Source organism: Oculina patagonica, chromosome 6, assembly GCF_052425735.1.
Source record: "Oculina patagonica isolate OP01 chromosome 6, crgOcupat, whole genome shotgun sequence".
Classification (NCBI taxonomy): Eukaryota; Metazoa; Cnidaria; class Anthozoa; order Scleractinia; family Oculinidae; genus Oculina; species Oculina patagonica.
Window position 1 is genome coordinate 23,445,407 of NC_135763.1, and position 25,110 is coordinate 23,470,516.

The window sequence follows — 25,110 nt, forward strand, 5'->3', positions numbered from 1 at the left end:
ATACACAAATTCTTCATGTTTCCAAATATGGTACTTGGCAAAACTGAATATTCAAACACTGCTAATGCAGGGATGAGCAAGCCACGCCGCCCCACAGCCCAGCTGGCTTCTGGCCTGGCAGCCAAAGATACCCAGCCGCATGTAAATCAGCCGGAAGCACAGCCGGAAGCCAGCGCCGGCCCTAGCGACATCCCTGCTATTATGCATGTTACAAGTTTCAACCACTTATGAGTTGGCAGTCTGTCTGCATCTAATAATACTGAGCACTACTAGAATGTGTTAGTTTAATGGGCAAAAATGGAGAGTAGTACTTTAGTTTAAGTTTACTTCCTAAAACAACACCCAAATGCCTGAGAAGTACAGTAAAAAAGGGAATACTTACGCAGGTCTGTTGTCAGATCCATTCATAGTTATGACACCATACAAAAACACCAGCAGTCCAACAAACGACGGCATGAGAAGCCATGCAGTGTACTGACCTGAAGACCAACATTTCAATCGATTTATTAATATTGTTGTTTAAATTAGAAAACAGACAATTTGTGATTAGGAAAAACTGAAACTGTCCCTACCTAGCCAAGCAAAGTAAATACCAATCTTTTCTCCAAAGTATTCCCTAAAGAAAAAGAAAGAGTTTGACTAATATTTTAAATGTCAATAAAATAACATGTGTAAAAAATTCATACATACAGTCATGTAGTCAAACAAACAAAATGCCATGCTTACATGTAAGATGATACCATGATGACGAGCTTTTAGGGTTCAACTAAAACAGGGTTCACTTAAACAGTAGCTTGAAATCCTGTTTGCCAGTTTCTACCTTCGTTGTTACGTGTGTGCCTTTTCGTTTACTTTTTGCATGTTTACAAATGCAGTTTGCTTGTAAATTGTGTAAGGAGAACTGTCCTTAAATTGAGCACTGCATCTTTTTAACTCTCCACCTCCTGTTGGTCTTATAGCCGATTGTTTTAAGAGAAGTTTGAGTTTGGGAACATTGCATTATTAGGATACTAAGTTTGGGGTGTGTCTTGTTGGCGAGTGTGCCTTATAACTAAAAAAAATTTGGTTTGTTTTCTTTTTTGTGTGTGCGTGCACATGTGTTGCAGCAAGCTTGCTATACTCTAGAAATGATTACAACCCATACACATATAAAGCCTGGACCAAAGTGGATGAGGGCTAATGAGAGATGGCACTCATGAGAGTTTTCGACATCTTTCATTGACTCCCATCAACATGGGTCAAATGGGAACAAGAGGCCGTCAAACTCTCATTGACTCTCATGATCAAAGTCGATGAAAGAACATGGGAGTCTATGAGAGTGCATGAGAGTTTAGTGAGAGTTTGAACTCTCATCAACTCTCGTTCTCTATTGGCCTGGGCTTAATAAAGTAAATAGCAGGGACTTTGATTTTACTGTTACCAATGAATATCTAAAAGTTGAAAAGGTATGGAAAATGTCAAATAAGACAATGGTTACAAACCTGATGTGATCCAGAGGTTGATATTTTAGCCATTTACCCCATCGTGCCCAGTACTCCTTGAGAATCTGTCTTTTGTTAAGTTTTAATTCTTCAGGTCCATCTGGCCCTTCTTTCCACTCCTTTGGTAATTCAGCAGGTCCCTAGTGTATAGCAAGTTAAAATCCTGATTATGAAAAGTTACAGGAACTTACAACTTAACAAGTCATGACAGACTAATTTGTATGTATATGTGTGTGTAATTTTTTGTGTCAGTACAAATGGGCAGTTCCAGGACATATTATCCATACCACCCAGTGAGGAAGGTCACTGGAAATTCCGAGGGGGATAGGGGTTTTAAATTCTGAACGGGATGGGCAGTCGTGAGAGCGCCCCCCACAATGTGGCCCGGGCAGGCGGTGCAACGTGGGGAGGGGGCCCCTGCCCGAGGGCCCGGGCCCGGCCCCCCCACAAACACTCAACACGACGGAGCGCACACGAGCCCGAGCCCCCGTGTCACGGGGAATAAATACATTTACATTTACATTCAAAGTTAGATAGTAAGCTTGAACTTGAGTGGGAGGAGGGTGGTGGAGGAGCTCAAACCAACCCAAACCTTCTGTGGGAGGGGTATGGATATTTTCTTGGAACAACACAATTGATCAAACTGCTTTTCAAACTCTCCTAGATTTGGTTTTATTTCTTTTATTAATAAAAATAATGGCAGAGGTAAACTCCATTTGTCAATAGACAACAACAACTTGAACAACAATGTAATGTGAGCTGGTTATAAACCAAAACAAGAGACAGTGTTTCATTGGAATATCCAAACACCGAGTAGAGAGTTAAAAATTTGATGTGCAGCGGAGTATTTTTGACAAAATTCGAGGTTTTTTGGATAGCCAATGAAACACTGCCTCAAGTGTTTGATATATCTTCTCAATCAAAACAAAAACTATGGAGTAAATGGAGAAATAAAATCGTAAAATTCTATGCTGATTTTGTTAATTTTAAGTCTGGATATCAAAACCTCCTTCATGGGATGATTTTCTTTGTTTTAATTGATGAATTATTAATGAGTTTGAGAATTTTATTTCCCATAGGGTTAAATATAAATCATTCCAAGGTAATTGGGTTTACTGGACTGATAAATATATAATATTCAATTAATAATGAAAAAAGTTTGGATTCCCAAACTGCAATATTTATTATTATTCCTTTCTTGTTGTAAACTCTAGAAATGAATGCTGACATTGAGATTAAACTTACTGGATGAAGAGGATATCCGGCTGTGAAAATGCCGTCTTCAACAAGGCGATTGATACCTAATGTGAGAAAATCAATCCAAATCGTTATTCCTGAGCTCAGAATGTTCATCCTCCTTACCTATTATCACACAAGGCATTTCTTTTAACACTAGTTTTGTGAATATGGTGGTAAAAAAATCATCTTTCTCTCCTGTCTGATGCTGTATTCGAAGGTAAATTTCCTGGTAACTTTTTATGGTAAATTTGCAATAAAAACTCATTCATTCATTCATTGGTTTATTTATTGTAAGTTTTTTTTTTCTGATTGTCTGAGAAGTGGTGTGAGTCTTTTATACCAATCACTATATCAGCACTGTAAGTGCAAAACCAATGTCTACTGCTTTCAACACTCAAGTGAAAACTGTGTTAAGAGCTCAAAAAGTAGATCTTTAAAGGAAACAACACAAGCCTCCTTAAGATCTGTTACGAGTAGTATGTACAAAGTAACATCACATACTCTTGACTAACATGTTGACAGGCTGAGGCCACCTCTACATAAATCTACACCCAATTGTTTACAAATAAGTTAACTTTGTTTATTTAAAATTATTTACTACATTCCTACCAATTTCTCCTTTCTGTCGTTTGCCAAATGGAGCAGTTTCCATGATTTCATACACCTTTAAAAAAGAGATCATACATGCATTTGTTAGGCAATGTTCAAAATTTTACTGATAAATTTTAATCCCTGTGCATGTCATCTGTACTAGAATTTTACCCATGCAAAACATCTTGACATAAACATGCATCCAAACAAACTTCATATTATAACCATCATTTTTATAATTAACTTCTTCTCTTCACTTGGGTGAAGACGGCCTATTATTAGTAAGACAAGGTAAAATAAAACGGCATGTGATATTACATGACCAAAAAAAATAATAGCCTTTTCAGCCTTTTGTAATAATTATACATGAACGCGCCCGGCGGCGAGGAGGCCGGGGGGGAGGTCGACCCCCGGAGGACGAGGACAGCGGAACCGGACGGGGACACCAGAGGAGACCGGAAGGAGGTGGGCACCCCGAAGGGAGGGCCGGGCCGCCCGCGCGACCCGCGAACCGGAACCAAACCCACCAATAATGATAATCACTCACCACTCTTGTTCTTTCTGTTTCTGTGAAGTAATTTTCTGGATCTTCATGGCCGATAAACCTGGAAAAAATATACACAACTTTAATCAGACCTGATTCAAAACCTAACAGTTTATTAATATATTGAACAAAATTTAACAATTATGATTTCAAAACATTATAGTTTGGAGATTATCTTTCAGAATTTAATCAATTCCACTGCATTGGAAAACTAAAGTTCAGTCCCATTTTATGTTTGCCGACAGTCCCTCCGATCTTTAACAGTCAAGCCTGTAAAGTTGACCTTAACTAGGAAAGTTCGCAAAAAAATTGGAACGTTTCAGTTACACATAACAGCCTTTGTCAGATAACAATAAAAAATTAATAATGGGTCCTAACTGCAACAAAAATATACAGACAGTCACAGTTAAGGTACTATAATTATTGTAAAATTAATACATTTTGTAGCAAGATTCCTTTTTCTTTTGTTATAACTATAAATAGGTGCAGAACATGACCAAAACCTTCTATGTTTTTATGAGCTTTCTTAGTTTGAGACAACTTTTTAAATCAGTCAGCTTATCTTATCTTTTCTTCCTGATCAGATTTAGGCTCATTTACATGCTTAACTTACTTGTTAAGTTTGTTTGCTTGAAATGTACAAGTGAAGTAGTCATTGGGTGTGCCTGGTACATCATCCTTGAAGATATTTGGTAAATGCAACTGTTCCAGGATTCTTTCCGACCAGTTTACTTTTTTTGATGTGCGAAGCTACGAAGGAGATAAAAATATAATTGCTATTATTTGTTAATATCTAAATCAATGTTAAAACAACAATTTCATTGATCTTGTTTTGCTTTTATCATCAGAAATATGAGCCAAAACACAGCAACAAAGTGTCTCTTAGCGCATAAAAAAAAACAGCCAAAAACAGCCATTTTTGAAAATTGATTGGCCTCTAATGCTTTGCGAACCATTGAGGAAATGTATGTTATGTTTGCTGATGGATTGTGTCTCTCCATTCAAACCATTTCTTGTGGAGGGGGACAGGGGGCTCTGAACAACCTGCCTCCCATGCCTTTTACTCCCACTTCCCATTTTTTTTTTACTCCCGCCCCTTTTTGTAGCCATTCTCTCCTCTTTGTCCTATATCTAGTGCGAAATATAACAAAATGTTGCAAAATTTGACTTGTTTTCTTCCGGCTTCCAGCTCCTTAGGAGCTCCACCTCCTGCCCCATTTCTCCTGGGCTGTCCCCCCCCCCCCCCCCCACACACACACACCCAGTGGGGGACTGACCATAGGAAGCACTGGTTCTCATCATATCACCTATGTTAAGCCTTCTTAGGCAGGGTTGGTACTTAGATGGGTGACCAATTGGAAATACCCCGTGTCGTGTTTTTTTTTTCTGTTCCTTGTTTTAAATATGCCTTCACGAAATCAGTAACTTTATATATAATACTACTCAAATGTATTTATAACTTTCACTTATACATAGAAAAATGATAAAGATAGATTACAAACCTCTAAAGGCGCCCTGAAGTTCAATTCTTCCGCATAAAACAGAAGGACTTCCCATGGAGCGTGGCACTTGATAAAATGCAACTTGACTTTCTTGTCTTGTGTCACCTCCTGCAGTTTTAAAATAAATTGAGTTAAACAACAAGCTATGAAAAATAATTCTCTCAAAGTCGAATTTGTTTGGTACGAGATCGTATTTTTGATAGACATCTTTGTAAGTTGCTTACCGGCCGCCATCTTTGAAACACAAACAACTCTCGGGCAAGGGGACTGGTAACTAATTTACCAACCTCATACCCAGGGCCATCTCCGCCCGCCATCTGGGAAGCCATCTTGAAGTTTGACTTTTTGCAAGAAGATTGTTTGTTCACGACGAACGAATTGAATGATGTGCAAAAGGCTCGTTTCGTTTTTATAGCAGCATGCTGTTAAATTCTACTACTAGCAAGCAGGTATAAATAGTCAGTCAATTCTGCACTTTTTATGCAATTTCTATTTTGAAGCTTATGTGTTTTTTTTTTTATGGCAAGTTTGTTTTGAATGTTGTTTTTTCACCTCTTCAAATTCCAGCTGAGACTTGGCCAAGTTTTCCAGGAACTTCTGTCTTTGCTCAAGATGTTTTGGAGGAGGTGCCTTTTCTCCCTCTTCATAAACGAGAACAAAGTCTGCAAAATTGGTGGAAATTGATAAGTCAGTAATGATGAGTTAACAAAAAGTTACTTAATATATTGTTTTGTTGCAAGATACAGTTTGTCACTGGAATTCAGATAGGTTTATTGATGTGCCCAAATTATTTCTTTTTCCTTTTCTAATCTTTGAATCTTCCAATCTGTGAAGCATTGTTATGCATTCTGATCGGCAGCAGACCATGCATATAATTCTATCTATAACACTAAGGAAACACAGCTAAAAAGTTTCTTTGAGATAGATGGGAAATACTCATGGAGGCTTTAGATTGAAAGAGTGATACAAGCATGAGCCATGTGGGAACAATGGATGCCTATTGCTCATTTTTCCGTCCCAGACTTCACTAGTGTTCTATATATGCATAATGGCATAGAAACATGCATTCTTGACTACAAAATTTTGGCTTTTGAGACCCCTACATTGTACACCCTTGAAATTTCCTATGACCTTCCATAGGGTGGGTATGGACATTTTCTGGAACCAACCATAATTGTATACATATATCAATTGTATGTCAATATAAAAAATCCATACCCTCAAAAGATACAGAATGTTTAAGATAAAAAATATATTTAATGTCAGTTATAAATAGATTTTAAAAACTTTTGGTGATTTAAAAATACAATGAAGTTTATATGTTCTTGAGAGACTTTACTTAGTAGACTGTATGTACTAAAGAAAAACTGCAACATCTCAGTTTTTTGTAATTAAAATATAAATATAAATAAACATATCTTGTTAGTAAAATAACTGAATTAAATTTCTTAGAAGTAAATGGATTAATGAGAATTTTTAATTTGTATTATCTGTAGTATATTTTAGGCAATTTTGTTTTAGTTAAAATTACATACCAATCCTCCTTTTGCCATCTTTGAAGTAGCAACCTCTCTCGCCAGTCATGTCTTCATCATTGTCAAAATTCTGGATTAAAGAGAATACAGTTTTAACTTCTATATTAAGTCTTTGACTCTTCTTCCTCTCCAAATAAAGGGAATTTTTGATGAAACTATCAGAATGAAGCACACACACAAACTTGTGGATGTCTTAAAAACTACAAGTGTGATCTCTGGATAACAAACCCTTTTTAACTGTTAAGACTAGCTGAATTTTCTGCAACATACAAAACCTGCAGCAGTAAAAATGTTTTTCAAGAATCAGTAAGAATGTGAGAGCTCTGTCAAGTAAGAGTTCAGACTGGAAGCAAAGAAACTGTTGTTATCATGTTTAAAAAATTATCACTTGCTCCTATAAGATTAAAACCTCTGGGACCAGTGTTACAAATATGTAAAGATGCCACTTGCTAATTATTAGTATTAGACAAGTTTATTATAACTGATTACATGCAAAATGTATGACTTAATGATTTAACAGAGTAGCAAATGCTTAGCCTTGAATTATATTTTGTTTATGATAATTATTAATTTTATAACAATTCGAACCATTACTCAGCTTGTGATTAAGTTAAACTCTATTGTCTAACTCCTAGTTTAACTCCTTAGAAACTGCTCTAGTTTTATATATTATTATTATTATCTAATTTTATTAACTATTTGTTAAATGATCGGTTTATCATTGATTGAGTATAAACCCAAAACAAAATTGTACAGTTTTTACTTTGTTCTTTTATACTACATACATTATGATTAAAGTATTAACTAAGTAAATTAAAATAAATATTATATTTTTATTTTAAATTTATATTATTAGTAGCAATTCTGTTTAAATGTATTCACTGTTAGTTTTAACTTTTATGAGTAGTGTGCCCTACAGTATTAAAAATGTAACACACCATGTTAAATGCTCATTTTTTTGTAGTAATATACATAACACTGGTAAAAATGGTATATGATTTAGTGGGGGGCGAGGGGCGGGACGGCCGACGGGGGCGGGGAGGGGGGGAGGACGGGGAGGACGGGAGGAGGAGACGGGGGAGAGCCCGAGGGGCGCGTTATAGGCACTTTAATGCCAGAAACAAGTCAAAAATTGTTATTATAATTGTTTTTAAAATTATAATAAATGTGTTATTGTGATTACCGGTATCTTACATTAACATACATGTATTGCTTGCACCTATCTTTCACAGAATCTTCATTATTACAGAACATGTAATTTAAATCTAAATTTAAATAACAGTCTAGATGCAAGTAAATATAACATGTACTGGTATGTACTTATAATTTATAGTAAAATAAACCTGATGCTTGTATTCAACCTTTTGTTACTTATGAATGTTATTGTTTTACACTGGTTACATTTTGTTGGATTAGGAGTTTCACAAATTAAATTAGCATTAAATTTTGTTTTGGATTAATAAGCTTGATCTATTGTGTGAGCGATGTGTACTACAAAATTAAAATTTATGATTAATGATGCCATGCATGTATGTCTGAAGATCACTTTAAATCAAACAGATTTTGAAAATTAATTCAAGCTCCAATTTCACTGGACTCAGTTGGTCAATTTATTAAGATCATTGTTTATTGGATTATTGTTTGAAATCTTCATCAGTTTCAATACTTCATCACACTATTCACAATTTAAACTGCAGCAAGTGTTTAAGATGGTTATAATAGAACAGAACCTTGTAAATTCCATTGTAAGCTGGATCAAAAGTATTATAAGAAGCCATTTCCTAGAGAGAGATCAGAAGAAAAAGAAGAGAGTTAAAACTGTTGCAGGTTTATACAAAAGTTTTTTAGTACTAAACAAGAATGACAAGAGAAGCTTGTGGTATTATTAAGAAAAGAGACCAGGAAAATGGAGTCAAAGAGAATCAAAAAGTGACAATTAGAAAGTGTTTCTCACACAGCAGGTTTTCAAGTTTAAAAATAATTATTTGTTTAGATTTTATTATTTGCCTGGGCTGTTTTTGCTAATTTTTCAAGTTGTCTAGTAATGCCTCGAGGGATAGAACTGGTCTCATTGGAATGCATTTTTCTTGCATGTATGTCTCAACACCAAAAATTCAACATGTTGATGCAGATCGAGAAAGGACACAGTGACTATCATTTCATATACACAGCACTATCTTAAGTTTGCTATTCTGCAGTTTATAATTAATATGAGACATTTTTTCTTAAAACTGTTCAAATTATTCTGTCTTGTTGAGAACAAATTTATTTTTCAGGAAGATCACAAATGTTATGGGGTCAGTTCATATAATAGTAAATAGCACTGGCTTTTCCTTTTTTGTAAGCAACAGGCATTCTTTGCCATCTGTGGACATCTCTTTTGTAGTTTAACAATCCTTGGGTTTGTTAAAATTTGTTGGTATTCCTTGTCTTGTTTATTTTACTATTTTACTATGCCAACTTTATTTGAAAAGGAAAACTCTGATTATCATAGTGTATTTGCCTTTAAAACAAAATAAAACATGTAATGTGTGGGATGAGCATGTAACTATCAATGAGTGTGCGAATTTATATCATGAAACTAAGCATGCAGATAAAATGGCCGTTTGAGAATTTAAGTTGTTCAATAGGACATGCAGGTCAAAAGAATTTGTTTGACAAGTTATAAAGGGTGAAAGGTTATGTTGTTATGCATCAGGACACCATACATGTATCCACAATCCAAGAAACTTAGAGCATAGTATGAGCTAGTTACTTGCCATGGTGGCTTGGTGGTAAAAATATATAATACTAATGTTACCGGTAATTTACTATTTACTATAGTCTATTGATTGACCATCTGATTTGTAGCAGCACAATATTATCATGTCCAACACAGTTAAAGTATTCACACTTTTTAGATTCTACAGTATAGCTTTGCAATCCTGTTGCCAAGAAGACATTTGCTTGATGTGTATAAATTATCAGGAATTTTTGCAGGAATCCCTCTAAGACATATTGAAATATGATTTTAGATTTTTCTGACTTGCGATGAATGGGTAACTTATAAATCCCCTTTGCTCCATATATATGACAGTTGATTACAAGTGTCTGGGATTGACAGAAAGCTGCTGGTACCTGGACTTTAATGGTGGTACATGTAGACGCCTTACAAATTGTAAAACATGCATTTACAAATCCTTATTAATGTTGTGCCTAATAGATTGAATAATTTATATAATATTTTGTTAAAATCTACATGTATTCTTAGGTTTTTGTAACATAAGCTTTAAATGTAAAGTGGTTAATGTAGATGAACTATTATTTGACTTGTAATATTATCGTTATAACCAAACTGCCAACTATTGGCAAACTTGCCATCTGATGACTAACATGTACATGTACAGGCAACATAAATTTACTGATAAAAGTATATTGTAGATAGTAAGTTTGGACAAGAGGGTAGCCAGAAAAATCCTCCTTGCTTACTTTGTGATATACAAATAGTTTTTCTCAATATGAACTGATACGCGGCTACTCAAGTGTAAGTTAGAATGAATAGCATGTTGGCTTAGTACTAAAACAATGATAATTATAATCTGGAATTTTTACTCTTAGTGTCTATCAAGCTTGATCATTGACTTGTGGTTGTGCCCTTTGCCATATTATAGAAATGTTAAATCTATCTAACTTTTAAAATTAGCTCAGATTAAAAATACAGCTTGAGTTTTATTGTATGCACATAGTAACACTATATTTATTAAAAGATAATTGCTAAAATTCTTAACTTAAAATGGGAATGATTTGATGGATGGCAATTTGATTCATTCACTACATTTAAAACTATGTGTTGAAAACATAGAAGCCATAAATGTTTATCAGGGTCTGACTTTTCTCCTTAAGACAGTTAAATTGCCATCAATTGGTGTATTTAAATGTTATTGAATTTGTGTGAGTGAAATATGAACTTTCTTCCTTAGTTATCATTTTGTTGGTATCACTCTGTCTCACTGACAAAATATTGACAATGAGTAGTTATAATACTACAGGCACTATATTAAGTCTCGGATTAGATTTTTAACTGTCAGAGTTACTCTGCAGGACTTGTCATATCTTCATTCTGTCAATAACAGTCATAATACCTGTTGATCCGCCTTATTTTCTGGTTCCTTTTGTTCATTCTGATCTTCTGTTTCCATTCTCTACTCAGAAGTGTCACTATTTATTTCAGCTGTTTCGTTTTATAGTAAAAAAAAGTCTTGGAAACTCTCTCAGATGACACCCCTATACGCTGAGGCTCTCTCAGCAGGACACAAATTGTTCACAACCTTATTGACAAATCAGTCTTAGTTTGTTTGACATTCTATCACCAAATATGTGAACCACCTTCGAGTCAGTGATTTTATTTTAAGCAAATCAATTTAACTTAAATCTCAGCCAATTTTATTTGTCACTAGAAGTGCTTCTTAACATGCTGTTATTTTCAAGTAAAGAGACACTTTTTACATATACTGTCCTAGCTTTATCCTTCAAAAATACCAGGAAAAATGTCAAATCACAGAGCAACTTGTCAAAATTTGAACAGGTGATACCTGTTGACTTAAAGAATTTGATAAAAGTCATCTACAAGTCGTTTAATTTAAACCAGACCAGACATTTTGTAAGACTCTGATGCCTAATCATTATGAATGGTAGTTTCTGTGGTTTAATTCAAACGAATCTCTGAACTAGGTGAGTTAAATATCACAGATTGCTTTATAACAAATTTTCAATGACAGGTCATATCTTTATTTTCTTTTTTAACAGAAAGAGTATTATTGTGACTTATACTGTAAACAGAACAGTGATGAACAAGGTAACCTTGACATTTCCAGTTTAACTAGATTTATAACTACTATTTACAACATACTTTTTAAGTTATTTTTACAGTTAAGAATAATAAAAACTAAAGTGGCACAGTTATTTTTTTTTAATAAAACTACGATAATTTAAAAATGGGGATGGTTTAGTGTATTTTTAAAAATTCCATATTGTTATCTAGAGTTTTGATTTTAACTACCTACAAGTCAGAACAAAATTTTATCATGAAAATACTAGTGTTAGACGTAATCTACTAAAATCGATTTCATCTACTTTTATCCATTGCAGAGACTTGCTATAGTATTAACTAACATATTTTATGTCAAGTAATTTACTGCACTTGGAAAAGTTTGGAATGTTAAATTATTGAATAGTTTATTCCAAGGGGGCTGGCTGCATGTGGTCATTGTGAAAATACTTGTTTTGTGTGGTGAACACAATGTTCCTTTATAAACAAACTACCGGAATTTGACTACACCCACAAAAGGTGGTAGCTTACAAGTAAACTTTAGCCTGTCTGCAATTCATTTGTCACTTAATTTCTAATCAACATTAATTGGTGAATATGGCTTCATCTAATTTGAATTTCATTATTGTAAATTTGATTACTGGAAGATAAATAGAGGATATTACATGGTTGCGCGGAGATATAATATTTTTCTTCGATTATTCAAATAAATATCTCACGAGTGGGGGGGGGGAAGGGGGGGGATTATGTTTTTAAAAAGGAAAATATATTTTTTTTTTATTTTTTTTTTTTTTTTATATATATTTTTTTTTTTTTTTTTTTTTTTTTTTTTTTTTTTTTTTTTTTTTTTTTTTTTTTATAAATTGTGGGTGTGCAATGGCTGATATTATGAAACTGGCCCCAGTTCATAGTAGTTAGAATTTAGGCCTATATTTAGCATGACCTTAAGTTTTCTGAGATTCAACCTTGCTGTGATCTGCTTAATGTCACTTTAAATATTGCTGGCAAAAATCATGTAAACGACACAATTCCAAAAATCAATTTTCCTGAATGGGTTTTGTAACCTTTTTAAAAAAATCTAAAATGCAGGCCCACTGATGATCACACAAGTTACTATTGTTATTGGGCATGTACATGTACTTTGTGATTGTCACTCAGTAATGAAGTTGTTATGGCTTTAGAAAGTGTATTGGAAAAAAAAGTATTAATTCTTCTCAATTCACTGAGATGTTTTTTCTTCAAAATCTAATATACGTCATGTATGTTAAAAGACCTACTAATAACAGTCTGGATGTTAGCAGTTGAAAGTAAATATTTTAAAGAGATTTTTATGAAATATTACACTACACTGTATCTACCCTGTGATTGGTCACGAGTCGTTTACCATGAATCTGTGAAACTTTCTTTTCTTGTTTCCATAGTAATGACAATTTTGGAAAACTTAAAACAGCTGTTGAAACAATCTCCTAAGGTTCGTGCTTCCCCAGCTTTTCTTATTCTGCCAAAAATGTTTATAAATATGTAAACAAAAAAAGATAGCTGTCATTAAGAAATTATATTTATTTTCTGCAGTCCTCCCTATAATAGGCATGAAATGAATATCAATATAATTTTATATAGTATTTTTTTAATTATTTATTGAATGTGGAAAGTGGCAATGGCCCTGCCTTTAAAATTGGCTGAAGTTTTCCTTTTTTAATCAAAATTTTAAAAAAGAATGTTCCAAACCAATGAATTAGAGATGCCAAGTGACGACAATTAGATCAAAATATTAAAATAGTTTTCACTAAATTACACTTGTAAACTGACTAGCTTTTCTGATTGTTATATAAATTTACAGATTTAGAGAATAGCTACTATAGAAACTAGAAACTCACAGTACTGAGTGCTAAAACAATATTGATGCATTATATTTTTAGTAATTAATGTTATGTTTAAAAATTGTTTTTGGACCCCCAAACCTTTCAAATTTATTTAATATCTTCTGATGACAATTTTATAACCAGTTAATACTAGTGATCCATAAAGAATGTGTTGTTCCAGAAAATATCCATACCGCCCCCATGCCACAGTAGGCTTTATGGCTTGAACCCCCACTCCTCTGGAAATTCCAGTTTACTTAGGATTTTGGCTTGTGAGCCCCCCCCCTCCCCCCCCTTGGAATTCCCAATGACCTTCTGTGGGGTGGGTATGGTTATTTTCTGAAACACATAATTTGAGTTTGCAAAAAAATGAAACTTTTCTTGTCGGATACAATTCTGTCTAAAAGATTTTAATTTGTTTATTGTGATATTGTAGAGCGGGTGTTGACCAGTTTAAAATATTGTTTTTCTGTAAATTTGTAATCCAGATATTTTATGGAAGTGTATATGCTTAGCCTAGTTGAAGTACTGTATGCTTTTTATTTTATTTTATTTTTTATTTCATAACTTTTTCAAAACTCTGTGTTTGCCATGATCAGACAGAAGTAAGGTACTGCCAGTATTCTGTGAAATGTCTAAATTGTAATAATATAAGCAAATAACTATGTTTAACTAATTGAGGAATTAAGTCATTTGTAATGTTTACTATGGTTAATACAGGGTGGAGACATACTGCAAGCTTTCATTAAAATTTTGAAAGAAAAAACATAAACTCTCTTGGGTAATTTTTCTTTTATTGTATTATTTAGCAGGTGGCAGCTACCTTAATGGCAACATGGGTAGCAGTGAAAAATTCTTAAACCAGAGGAGTTTTATTGGTGTAACTCATAAGTCAAGTTCTAAAATATGCATAGACTGAAGTATGCATTTTTAATGCTTAAATTATTAACCTAGAAAAAACATTGCACAACAGTCCACGAAAATAATTTTTGTTCATAACTTTTTAAGCCATTTCTGGACCTTAACTCGCTTATTTTTAGTTTCTGTAGTCGACCATGAAGACGTTCAGTAGGAAAATTTGATAGGAAGATATATTGTTGCTAATTGTTTTCGTCTGCTTCATGCCGTGATAGTAATTGCAATTCTTTTCCCGTTGCCTGGCTTTCACAAATACATTTAAAGTCCTGCCTTAATCCCTCGTGATAATCAATATTATTTAGTTTGAAAAATAAATGATGTGACTTTGAAGAAATCGGAAAAGGGAACATTTCTTTAGAAACAAGGCGTGCATCTATCTCTTCATTTCTAATATGCGACCGAGTTTCCATTGTCGCATATATACGACAGCATATGATGCAAACTCTGTCATATCCATTATAAACAAAAAACAATACAAAGTAAACAAAACCTTGGTTGTTTTTAAAGAATATACTGCAAAAAGCGCCACAGATATGCAAATTGTCACCCTTTCTTTAAAGAACTGAGTAAACAATTGTAGCAGCGAAGCGTATAAAGAAACACAAGTGGCATTTAAATTACATTTTTCCGTTTTCTGTTTCCAAGACCTAGAATAAAGAAGAACTTTTCATGTTGGGTGTAATTAATCACAGAAACTTCTTGCTGTTTGATCTCGTGCTTATGAAGTACTTTTGTCTCCATGGAGGTGCAATGAGCCAGAGTGAAAAAGGTTTTCTTTTTAGCGAGGCCTCCCTGGCAACGTGCTAATTTGTGATTAAATTACCCTCGGGAGTCGGAAAATGAAACTTCTCGAGCATGAAAAACACGCGGGAAAAATCACTGAATTTCAGTTCAAATCAAACAATTATTCCATTAGTTCGAATGCACATCAACCAGTTTAAAGATCCGCGCAACTTTATGCCTAAATACAATTCGGTTATTACTTGCGCGTAAACGGAACACTGACAAATTAATTTTAAGTTTTTCTTCCTTTTAAATGGCCCGGCCTTAAAGTTGCGCTGTCCGTTTTTTCCGCATTGTATTTATATTTCATATAAACATGTTTTCAAACTAGCGCATTGTAACTGAAAGTCAGAAACATTCCCATATGTATAAAATAATAATACACAAACGGCCAAAGATTTGATCGCCCAATATTCGATGGCAGCCAAAAACGAGAAAAATAGTCACCGAAATTTGAAATCCCCTTGTGATCAATTGAGCCAAACGCCCGGTTTCATTCATTTTTAATAACCTTAACTCTCGCTGTTGCTTTCGATCGATCTTTGATCGACTCGAAATCATGATGGCTAAATAAAAGGACGAAAGTTTTACAGCGTTTTTGAGTGGATGTTGATTTAATTATATCTTAGTTCGCCAGACGGGGAGTGAGAATGATAACACCAGCGAATATTGAAATTCACATGAAAGTTGAAACCCGCACGTCTTCAATCGTACAACCTGTCTTCAATGAAGACTTTTAATTCACGGTTAATTTTCTTTACCTTCCCTCTTACATCCCAAAAAATAAACGATCGTTTGGAATATTTTTGCCTGCCTAAAATTCGACAAAAATTCTCGGCCGGATTTTAATAAATAAATGCGCTGGATGCAAAACGAATGTGGTTATGTCAATTGGGCGACTACGGTTACTTGAGTTAGAATCCGATTGCAAAAGCACGTATGAAGAACGACGTGATTGCAACGAGAAAGAAGAAATTAAGCTTAAATTTAAACTACACGTTTACATATAAAACAACGAATTGTAAATACCAGAGATTCGTTTGCGGCCAAAGGGTCCGTGTCATCCATCTTGTTGTACGACCAAGGCATGGCTCGTCGAAGCTGTTTTGCCAAATTTCACAGATCAAGACTTCGCTAGCGATTGAAAATCCTCCATCAAGACATCACAAGCCAGAATTCTTGAAATTATACCGAACTGTTCGCCAGAACGGAGGATTTTTTCGTCGCATAAGATCAGGATATTAAAGATCACCGCGAGCGAGAAATTCAAATCAGTTCGAGAGAAATTCACAAGGAATCAAAATAGAAGCCCCCGCGCACGCTGTGGACCAATCAGCGAACAGAAAATACCTGCTTCAACAGTGTGCCTCTGACAGCTGCCCCGAGCAACTTTCACATCAACCAACACAAATAATTATTCTGTTTCTCTATTAAAAAATATCATGCAGAAACTAAATTCTTTTCTATCCTGATAACTTCGTTCTGTTTCATTACGCGTCGATGAAGCATTCTAGTGTGTGTGATCGAGCGCAAAATTCGGCAACTTGTTTTCCAATTTATTGTGAGCGATAATTTATTCAAAAAGCGAAATTAGACCGAACGAAGGTGAAAGCCCGTATTTCGTTTAATTGAATATTCAATAATTTTGTTGAACAAACATAACCCAAACAAATTCCCCGTAATTCTAAGGTTGTTGCCGTGTTTCACGTAACTTTAATTTTGTGCAATTATCGCCGATCAAGTATATATTTTTATCTCGTTTTCGACGGCAAGGTTTCACTATTTACTTTGCTCTTCCCAGCCGCCTTAATATTTAATTCGACGCTCAAAGCATCGAAGAACACCTTGCTATAAATGATTAGCAAAAAGCAACGGGCGGAAAACATCTACATACAAAGTACACACAAGAAAAAAACGTAAAGCCGTTGCATCTTTGCACATTTTATTTGCTTACCGTCAAAATTGTAAATTCGTGATTTTAGTGTAAGCACTTTAAACGTCGTTTGAAACTTTAATACATTCTCAGTGTACTGTATTTACAATTGTCAAAATATTTTTTTTTTGTCCTCGCAAACATCTTCGGACGATTCAGGATTATTTTTTGACCTTGGTTATCGCAGTGGCGTATAAATAAGATTCTAACTTCAATACGAAATTATAAACGCTATTTGTGGTTTTGAACTTGAGAATTGGCCGTTGTTTAAAGCTAGAAGATTAACCTGGATTAACCAAGCCAATAATTTTGTTCAATTTTTTACAACCAAAGGTCTCATTCTAAGTCACTGTGGTAACATGCAATCCGTGCCTATAAGGAGTCCTCGATTGCGAAGAATTCAGTGTTCATCTTGCCGCTTATCTTTTATCCGACATCTTGCATCGGTTCAATCGGTGTATCCATACCCTATCTATATTTCGTTGTTCACATGCATATAAGTCGCGTAGTTCGTGCATCTCACATGCCATTAAGAATTTCTATGAGTGATGTCCCTATGAACCAACGCGTTGTAATTTCATATATTTTCTAAAATTATTCAGTTCATCTGTCTCTTCCCTCAGGCCCTCCATTGGCAATCACTGGCCAAATATTGAACTTTGTATTTGACCACTCTTCCTTAACTCGAGCTTAATTAAGAAAACCTCTTTGTTATTGTCATGTTTCAAGTTCTAACATGAAGTCATCAGAGTCTGGCATTCCTCCCATCAGCCCATGATGGTCAGACATGATCTGTTTAGCTTGGTATGCCTCTCTCTTGATATTCTCGTCCAGGCCTGCCGGTATGTCAGGCACCAACATGTCAATAAGTGACGATATCGAGAAGATAAAATGCTGTCGAAAGGGGAAAAAATGAAAAAAAAAAAAAATGAACATCGAATTTCTTCTTACAATATAAGTGCATTGGTAAACAGACAGGTGATAGGAATATAGAAAATTATCATTGACAAGTAGGGGATTGAAAGAAATAATTGTTAGCTAAAACGTCATGCACAAGTTTTCTCACGACAGGTTTGGGGTTGTCAAAAAAGACGGTTTCCGCTGAATATTCGAGCAATAGAGGCAAAAAAAAAGTTACCAATAAGACCTCAAGCATGGGCACAGTTTAATGACCTTTACATTTAAGAAGAAGCTATCGAAATTTTAGCCCTCAAGCTAACCGCGCGAGAGAAAAACGAATTTGAAGTTCTCCATATTTTATTTAAAGTGGACGTTTCACGACAGTTCAAAACAAAACAAAAAACAGCGTTTTAAGCTTTTCTTACGAGGTTTGAGCACTAAATTTCTAAGGAATGGTTTAGAATTTAATAGCGGGGTCAATTTGAGAAATAACTTACAGTAAGATGTTTCAAACAGTATGCAAAATGTTACTGTGCTATGAGTAGATTTTTGGTAATTAATTTGCACTTGTAATTTTGCACTTATTGCTCGAACCCTGAGCGGAATTCGTCTGATCGTAACCAGGAACTCCTTAGTACAAACCGGCAAAATCTTGTTTTAAAGTTATGTAAAATGTAAATGTAAAAAAAAGAAAAGAAAATGCAAAGTGTTGCTTAGAACGGAAAACATTCCGAGTGCAATTGCGCAAATGGGTCCTTTCCAGCTGACTGTCACATGGTTCAAAACGAAGAAAAGTCAAACATGACTGATTGAAGTCGCTTTGCTTTGGATGTTCCAGCGCGTTGCTTGTTTTTCTTACATTCCCACCTCTGAAACCTTTTTCCAGCCGATTAGCTTGCATGGTCATGCTTTCCAAATTTGTTTTCCGATAGCAACCTTTGCTTTAGCTGAGATTGATACCTCAAGAAAAATGCATAAAGTCAAAAACTCACCTCAAATAGAATAACAAATGCCAGTTTTAGCGTCACTAAATGCCAGTAAAATTTACTAGGACTACCATCTGGGTAGCGAAATTCTATATATCTGTGGGTTAAAAAAAAAGCATTTTAGAGTAATGCGACAAGATCTAATATTTATTACCCATCAACTGATTAATATTTTAGTGTTGGCCATTACGGTGGGCTGAATTTAATTACACGTAACTTAATGATCAGATAGACTTGCCTATAAGTCAAACTCATAGAGCGACAATAAGTCTACTATAATGAAGCCACTCGTTCATTTGAATCCTAAATTTTCCAAGACCGATCAACCGAATTTTTTCCTTACAACCAATGCATTGTCAAGGATCGATGCAGACGTATCCAGGAAGATGTTTCGGACAACTTCCTGTATAAATATTCTCACCGTATAAGTACGACCATATTTATGAAGGTACGTGTACTACACTCGTTTCAGAGTTGTACTTTGTAACTTGAGAAAAACCTTCTTTTCGACAGTAATGAGCAAATTTTATTCTTTTATTTTATTCAATGATTTTCGTTATGAACATTAATAATTCAATTCAGTTAATTAGCTGCTTTCACTTTCGCCTGCCCACTCTTTGTGCTGTTTTTGTGAAGTCAAAATCTTTGACAAAAAAGTAAAACGTAGTGAAGTTGACGCAAACTGAATAAAAAAGTAGCCACGATATATTGCAAATCCTGAGTTCTGATTGGTTTACAGTCCATGGTATATGAGCTCATATACCATGGACCACAAATACGGTACAGAATGTAGGTGTAGAGAATGTAGGTGACAGTCAGGAGCTCGAATATTGCAATTCTTTGGGTGTTTTTAATAAAACAGTTATTCTACTTGCGCTTGTTGGATATGAGATAGCCGACTCCACGCTGCGCGCGTTACATCTCATATCCAACGCGCGCTCGTGGAATAATTGTATATTATGCCAACTATAAACTAATGTCACACAAGTTAAAGAACATCAGTCGTGCACATACCTGCAGGGTTCTGACGTAGCATTTACAGGGGCCCAGGCAAGACTGTAGTTCGTGTAGCCTTTAAGGGTTCCATCAGGAGATATGTATCCTTGGTATAACAACTTAGGCAAGAACTGTGAGGTAAAAGCTATAAGGAAAGCCTGTGGAAATGTAAACAGTCAATTTTAATTGCTCTCAGTTTTCGCTAAGCATTGTTCCAGGTCTGGGCCCGGTTGTTCAAAAGAGGGTTATCTCCTAACCTCGGGTTAAATCGACTTAACCTCCGGTTAAATTTTATCCCCATGTTAGTTCTGTTGTTCGAAGGTAAGTTAACGCTAACCTCGGGGTAAACAGCGGGTTAAATTTAACCCACCTAGCTTGGTGGGTTAAATCGTTAACCTCGGATTAAATAGTAAAATTCAATAGTGAAAGTCAAACAAAACGGCAACACTCGACGCAATCATGCAGCCGATGCAACATGTCTGGGAAGTCTTTCTTTGCCGCGAAGTTTAAATTTTTCAACTTTTCGCGAACTTCGTGTAAGTCCACATTTCCACGCCGACGGCTTTTTATCGCCACGGTAAATTCTTGTCATCGTCGTTCTGTTTTCGTTTGTCACGCTGTTTGTCAGTTTATTCTGTAAAATGATCAAGTTCTCCTCTACTTTGTCCGTTAAAACGGCTATTTGGGTCGCGCTAAAGCCTTGTTTTCTCGCCTTGCGTGCAGGTATCGGTGTCGCGGAAGCTATTTTTACCGCTGCCTCGAAATAAAACAGACAAACAAATAATATTATGGGATGCTATCCGCGGGTTAGCGCGCGTAACCCGGGGTTAACTAACCGGCCCGCTAAACGTGCTTTGAACAACACCATTTTATCCTCGGGTTAACAAACCTGCGGTTAAGAAATTTAAAACTGGACATTTTGTTGAGCATTTTATTTCAGTTCAGATGGGTGCCACATTTCAACAATTAATCACTACTCACATTACTGATGACAGCGATTTTCGCCACAGCTGCTAAAATACTGAACCATATTCCAATATCTTGAGCCCGGTGTGCTACAGGCCGTCGAAGATCACACACCATCTTGTCTGAGTCAATTCGGATCTCAAAGATGTTGTTGGCGAGTGCGAAGAACGGAGCCAAAGGAAATGCAGCCACGAAGATTGTGATGAAACCGAACTGGATCACTGTGGATCAAGGCAAAGTTTACGTATGAGATTTTCTTAATACGATAATATTTAAAAATGGTTTTGTATTCCTATAAATGAGAGTTGATATTGAGTTGATGTATAATAATAATTGAAGAAATGATATACGTTAAGCTAGGTAGAGATAATCAGTCGGACCTCTGAGGCCATATAGCTATGTTCAAATGTGACAAACTTACCCCGGTAAGTAATCAGTGAGGATGCGTGGAAAAAAAAGATAGAAGGCAAATGTATGTATTTTTAAAGACATTTCAATTCCATGGAATTAACAAAGTAGAATGTGACCGGAGAAAGGTTTTCATTATGCAGAAAATAGTTATATTGTAAACAATGTTGGAAAAAAGGGCAAAATTAATTCCTCAATGGTCCAAAGCCCAGGGAACTAATCAGGAGGCTGCTTTGTATGCCAGACCACTTTTTCATATTATTATAAATTATAAATTAATTATAAAATCAACTAACTATAGAGGTGTTTCCTTTTTAGCCCTAACAGTAAGCAACACATTATTTCAATTCGTGTATCAAGTAAGAAAAGGGTTACAGGTGAGGGAGTAAAATGAACTGGTGTCCAAAGATAGATTGTTAAATTCTCCTAACCTACTGCAACTAAGATGCACACGGACCAGTAAGGTGAATTTGAATATTGATAGTAGGCCAGCTTACCCATTTCCAGGTACTCTCCAAATAAGCCTTCGTTTTCCAGTAATTCAAAATCCAACTCCCAGCGCGGCTTGACATCATTGCCTGTCACTCCCTGTTTTCTCTTCTTCATGTACTTTTTGAGCTCACTAAGCAGAAAATCAACAAAACAGAAGTTAATAATGTAAAAACATAAACAAGGAACGCTCACATTCGACGAGTACTTGCCATTAAAGCCGCAAATGGCTCGTTCTCGCATGTCTGGTCACGTTTTGACTAGTCGGAGGAACAAAACTTTGCCATTTTTGTCAGATCTTTGAAGAACAATTTAAAGGATTTCCAATTCGTATTAGCCAATCAAAATAAATCCTGAGCTGTCACGTGTTCTCTGAAAGTTGTTGCGTCAGTCATATCGCCTATTGTGCGTAGCAACCTTTAAGGAAAACCCGCGGGATCAGTCCGACCGAAAAGAGATTTTCATTGTCAGGTTATAACTGAGCAACAAGGAAGGGATGAAATTCAATTTTTAAGAACTTACGGGACAAGGACTTCTTGTACATTGCCGATGACTTGTTTACCAATCATGATAACCGCCAGCTGTTGAGCCAACTCCATAAGACATCCACCGGGACTGCACTGCAAACACAATGTCAACGTGTTAGAACTGATCTAGCAATGTAGTTACTCAATGTGATGCCTTATATCTTTACATTTATGTTTAGCTGTCATACGTAACTCCTCGCAGGCCTGTGCTTTTGTTACCTGACGACTGAAAGTACTGAAACACGAAATTTGTTGCACAGACTATGAAATATAGTTGAAAAACGAGAGTAGAAGAAAGAATAAATTGCAGGCGGCAATGCATTCAGAGACCCCAAGTCCCATGTACACTCTTTTTTCTGAATATTCTTATTTTTCTGCCGATTTTAGGCTGAAAATATTCTTATGAACATTCTTAGAAAATACCGTTTGATTTCCGTTTTAGCAAGTATTGGGTAATCGATTACAAGTGTTTGGTGTCCAGATCTGTATCGTGTTACACTGTGCACATGTACCATTGCTTTTCGTTGCAGCCTGGCCGTTTTGGCTTTAAACAAAGCATTCCTCACAGAGATAAAGTGACGGAAATGAAAATACCTGATTTTTTTTGTGGCTATATGCCCGGCAGCCGGGCACAGTCTTAAATAGACTAAATGCCCGGCAGTCAAAAAAATTTACAGAATTTCCACTGAAAGATTCTTTTAAACTTCTTGAGAGTATTAGATGTGTTTTTAGAAATGTTGAGCGATTCCAAAAACCATGTTGGTTTTCTATTTGACGAAATATCTGAACTTGGGCATACCGTAAAATCGCTGTGTTCTCGACACTTAAAAAATCTTTTTGCTCAGCCCGGCATTCAGAAATACTCACCAAATTCCCGCAGAAAGTCTGGTTTAAACATAATGAGGGTATTCGATGTTTGTTAAGAAATGCCAAGCGATTGCAAAAATTATTTTGGTTTTGTAGTGAACGAATTTTTACGAGCTTGTACATACCATGAAATCGCTTGAACCGGAAGTTCTCATGGTGTCACGAACTCAGCTTCGAAATCTACTATGTCTACTAAATTTCGTTTCAGCGTAAACCATCTTTTAGATTTGAGATCTTTAAAACTTTTCAGGATCGCTTAGCACTTCTTAACCGACATCTGATAGTTTGGTGGTGACATTTCTGACTGCCGGGCATTTAGCGCATTTGAGACCGTGCCCGGCAGTCTGATCACAAATCTTCTAAGTGTGGAGAAACAAGCGATTTCATGGTATGTACATGCTCAGAAAAATCGTTCACTACAAAACCAAAATAATTTTTACAATCGCTTGGCATTTCTTAACAAACATCGAATACTCTCATTAGGTTTGAATGAGGCTTTCTGCGGGAATTTGGAGAGTATTTCTTAATGCCGGGCTGAGCCAAAAATGTTTTTCAAGTGTCGAGAACACAGCGATTTTACAGTATGCCCAAGTTCAGATATTTCGTCAAATAGAAAATCAACATGGTTTTTGGAATCGCTCGACATTTCTAAAAACACATCTAATACTCTCACGAAGTCTAAAAGAATCTTTCAGTGGAAATTCTGTAAAAAATTTTGGCTGCCGGGCATTTAGTCTATTTTAGACCGTGCCCGGCTGCCGGGCATATAGCCACAGCGTTTTTTTAAACTAAAAACTATATTCTTTTCAAAATCTCAGCCTCTGGTTTATTCTTAAAAATTTGCAAATTTCAGCCTCGATATTCTTATTTACCGTACCCAAATTCGCAAGTAGCCAATCAGAAGCGCGATCTACTGTCCTGATATCCTACGATATCAAGTCACTGACCTGATATGCCACCATATCATGGACACTTTCAAGTAAAGTAGTGTCACCGTAGGATGAACTGAAAAGAGGTTTTATAAATGAAACAGAACCTCGAAATTTAAGATAAGCTAGTGTTTACCGGTCGTAAAAGAAGTTATAACTTTCCCGCCAAAACAAAATTTGAGCGCGCTCGCCAATGTTTGCCGACGAGTACTGAAACATTCAGACTGAAACAATAGAGTCGGAATTCCAAAATTTTTCGCTAAATTCTAAATTTGGGTACGGTAAATTCCTAATCGTACCTTTAAGGTACGCTTCGGCGGCATATCAGGCTCGTTTGGTCTCGCCATGGGTATTTTGGCTCGACTACGTCTCGCCAAAATACGAGCCATGGCTCGACCAAACTCGCCTGATATGCCGCCGAAGCGTACCTAAAAGGTACGATTAGGTATAAAAACTAGATTCTTATAAAATATAAAGAGTGTACTCGAAAAAGAACTCAATGAAACTAGGGCCCCGCCCCCAATTGACTATCTGCCGAATAATCAACACCACGTGATAATCATCTCTTCATTAAACCACATATTTTGCTTTGAATCTATAGTGATAAAACGTTAAAAAAGCAACGTTGGATATTTTATATGAAGTTTGAAACGAAGTTAATTTCACGTTTATTTATAAAGTTTTTTAATTTTATTTTAAGGATTGTTTCCATGATAAGAACTTACTTGCTCTGCTCTGAGACCGAAGATCTTCGTGTAATTTCCTGGGTACCCAACAAGTCTATGTAAAGAAAGACATCAGCACAACAGATAAGCGAAAATAGTACCCATGATTATTTCCCGAAACA

The 25,110-nt window shown here is 35.6% G+C and overlaps 1 protein-coding gene and 1 long non-coding RNA gene across 3 annotated transcripts in view; one reads left to right on the plus strand and one right to left on the minus strand.

The window, feature by feature from the left end:
- LOC144657120 (anoctamin-7-like) overlaps positions 1–25,110 on the minus strand; it is a 53,023-nt gene that overhangs the window by 10,490 nt on the left and 17,423 nt on the right. The window contains exons 28-34 of one of the 2 annotated variants that reach the window (XM_078517421.1): positions 24,989–25,043; positions 22,463–22,560; positions 21,949–22,073; positions 21,059–21,264; positions 20,096–20,235; positions 19,088–19,178; positions 17,193–18,089 (exon numbers count right to left, since the gene is read on the minus strand). The exons of the other annotated variant lie outside the window; for it this stretch is intronic. Of the exons in view, the coding sequence (XP_078373547.1) occupies positions 17,913–18,089; positions 19,088–19,178; positions 20,096–20,235; positions 21,059–21,264; positions 21,949–22,073; positions 22,463–22,560; positions 24,989–25,043 (892 nt within the window). The 3' untranslated portion in view covers positions 17,193–17,912. Of the gene's footprint in view, positions 1–17,192; positions 18,090–19,087; positions 19,179–20,095; positions 20,236–21,058; positions 21,265–21,948; positions 22,074–22,462; positions 22,561–24,988; positions 25,044–25,110 lie in introns of those variants that run through there. 2 annotated transcript variants of the gene reach the window in all.
- On the plus strand, positions 5,681–11,726 carry LOC144657211 (uncharacterized). The gene is made up of 3 exons (XR_013571480.1): positions 5,681–5,806; positions 5,925–6,044; positions 11,678–11,726. It is a non-coding gene; the product is annotated as an uncharacterized LOC144657211 (long non-coding RNA).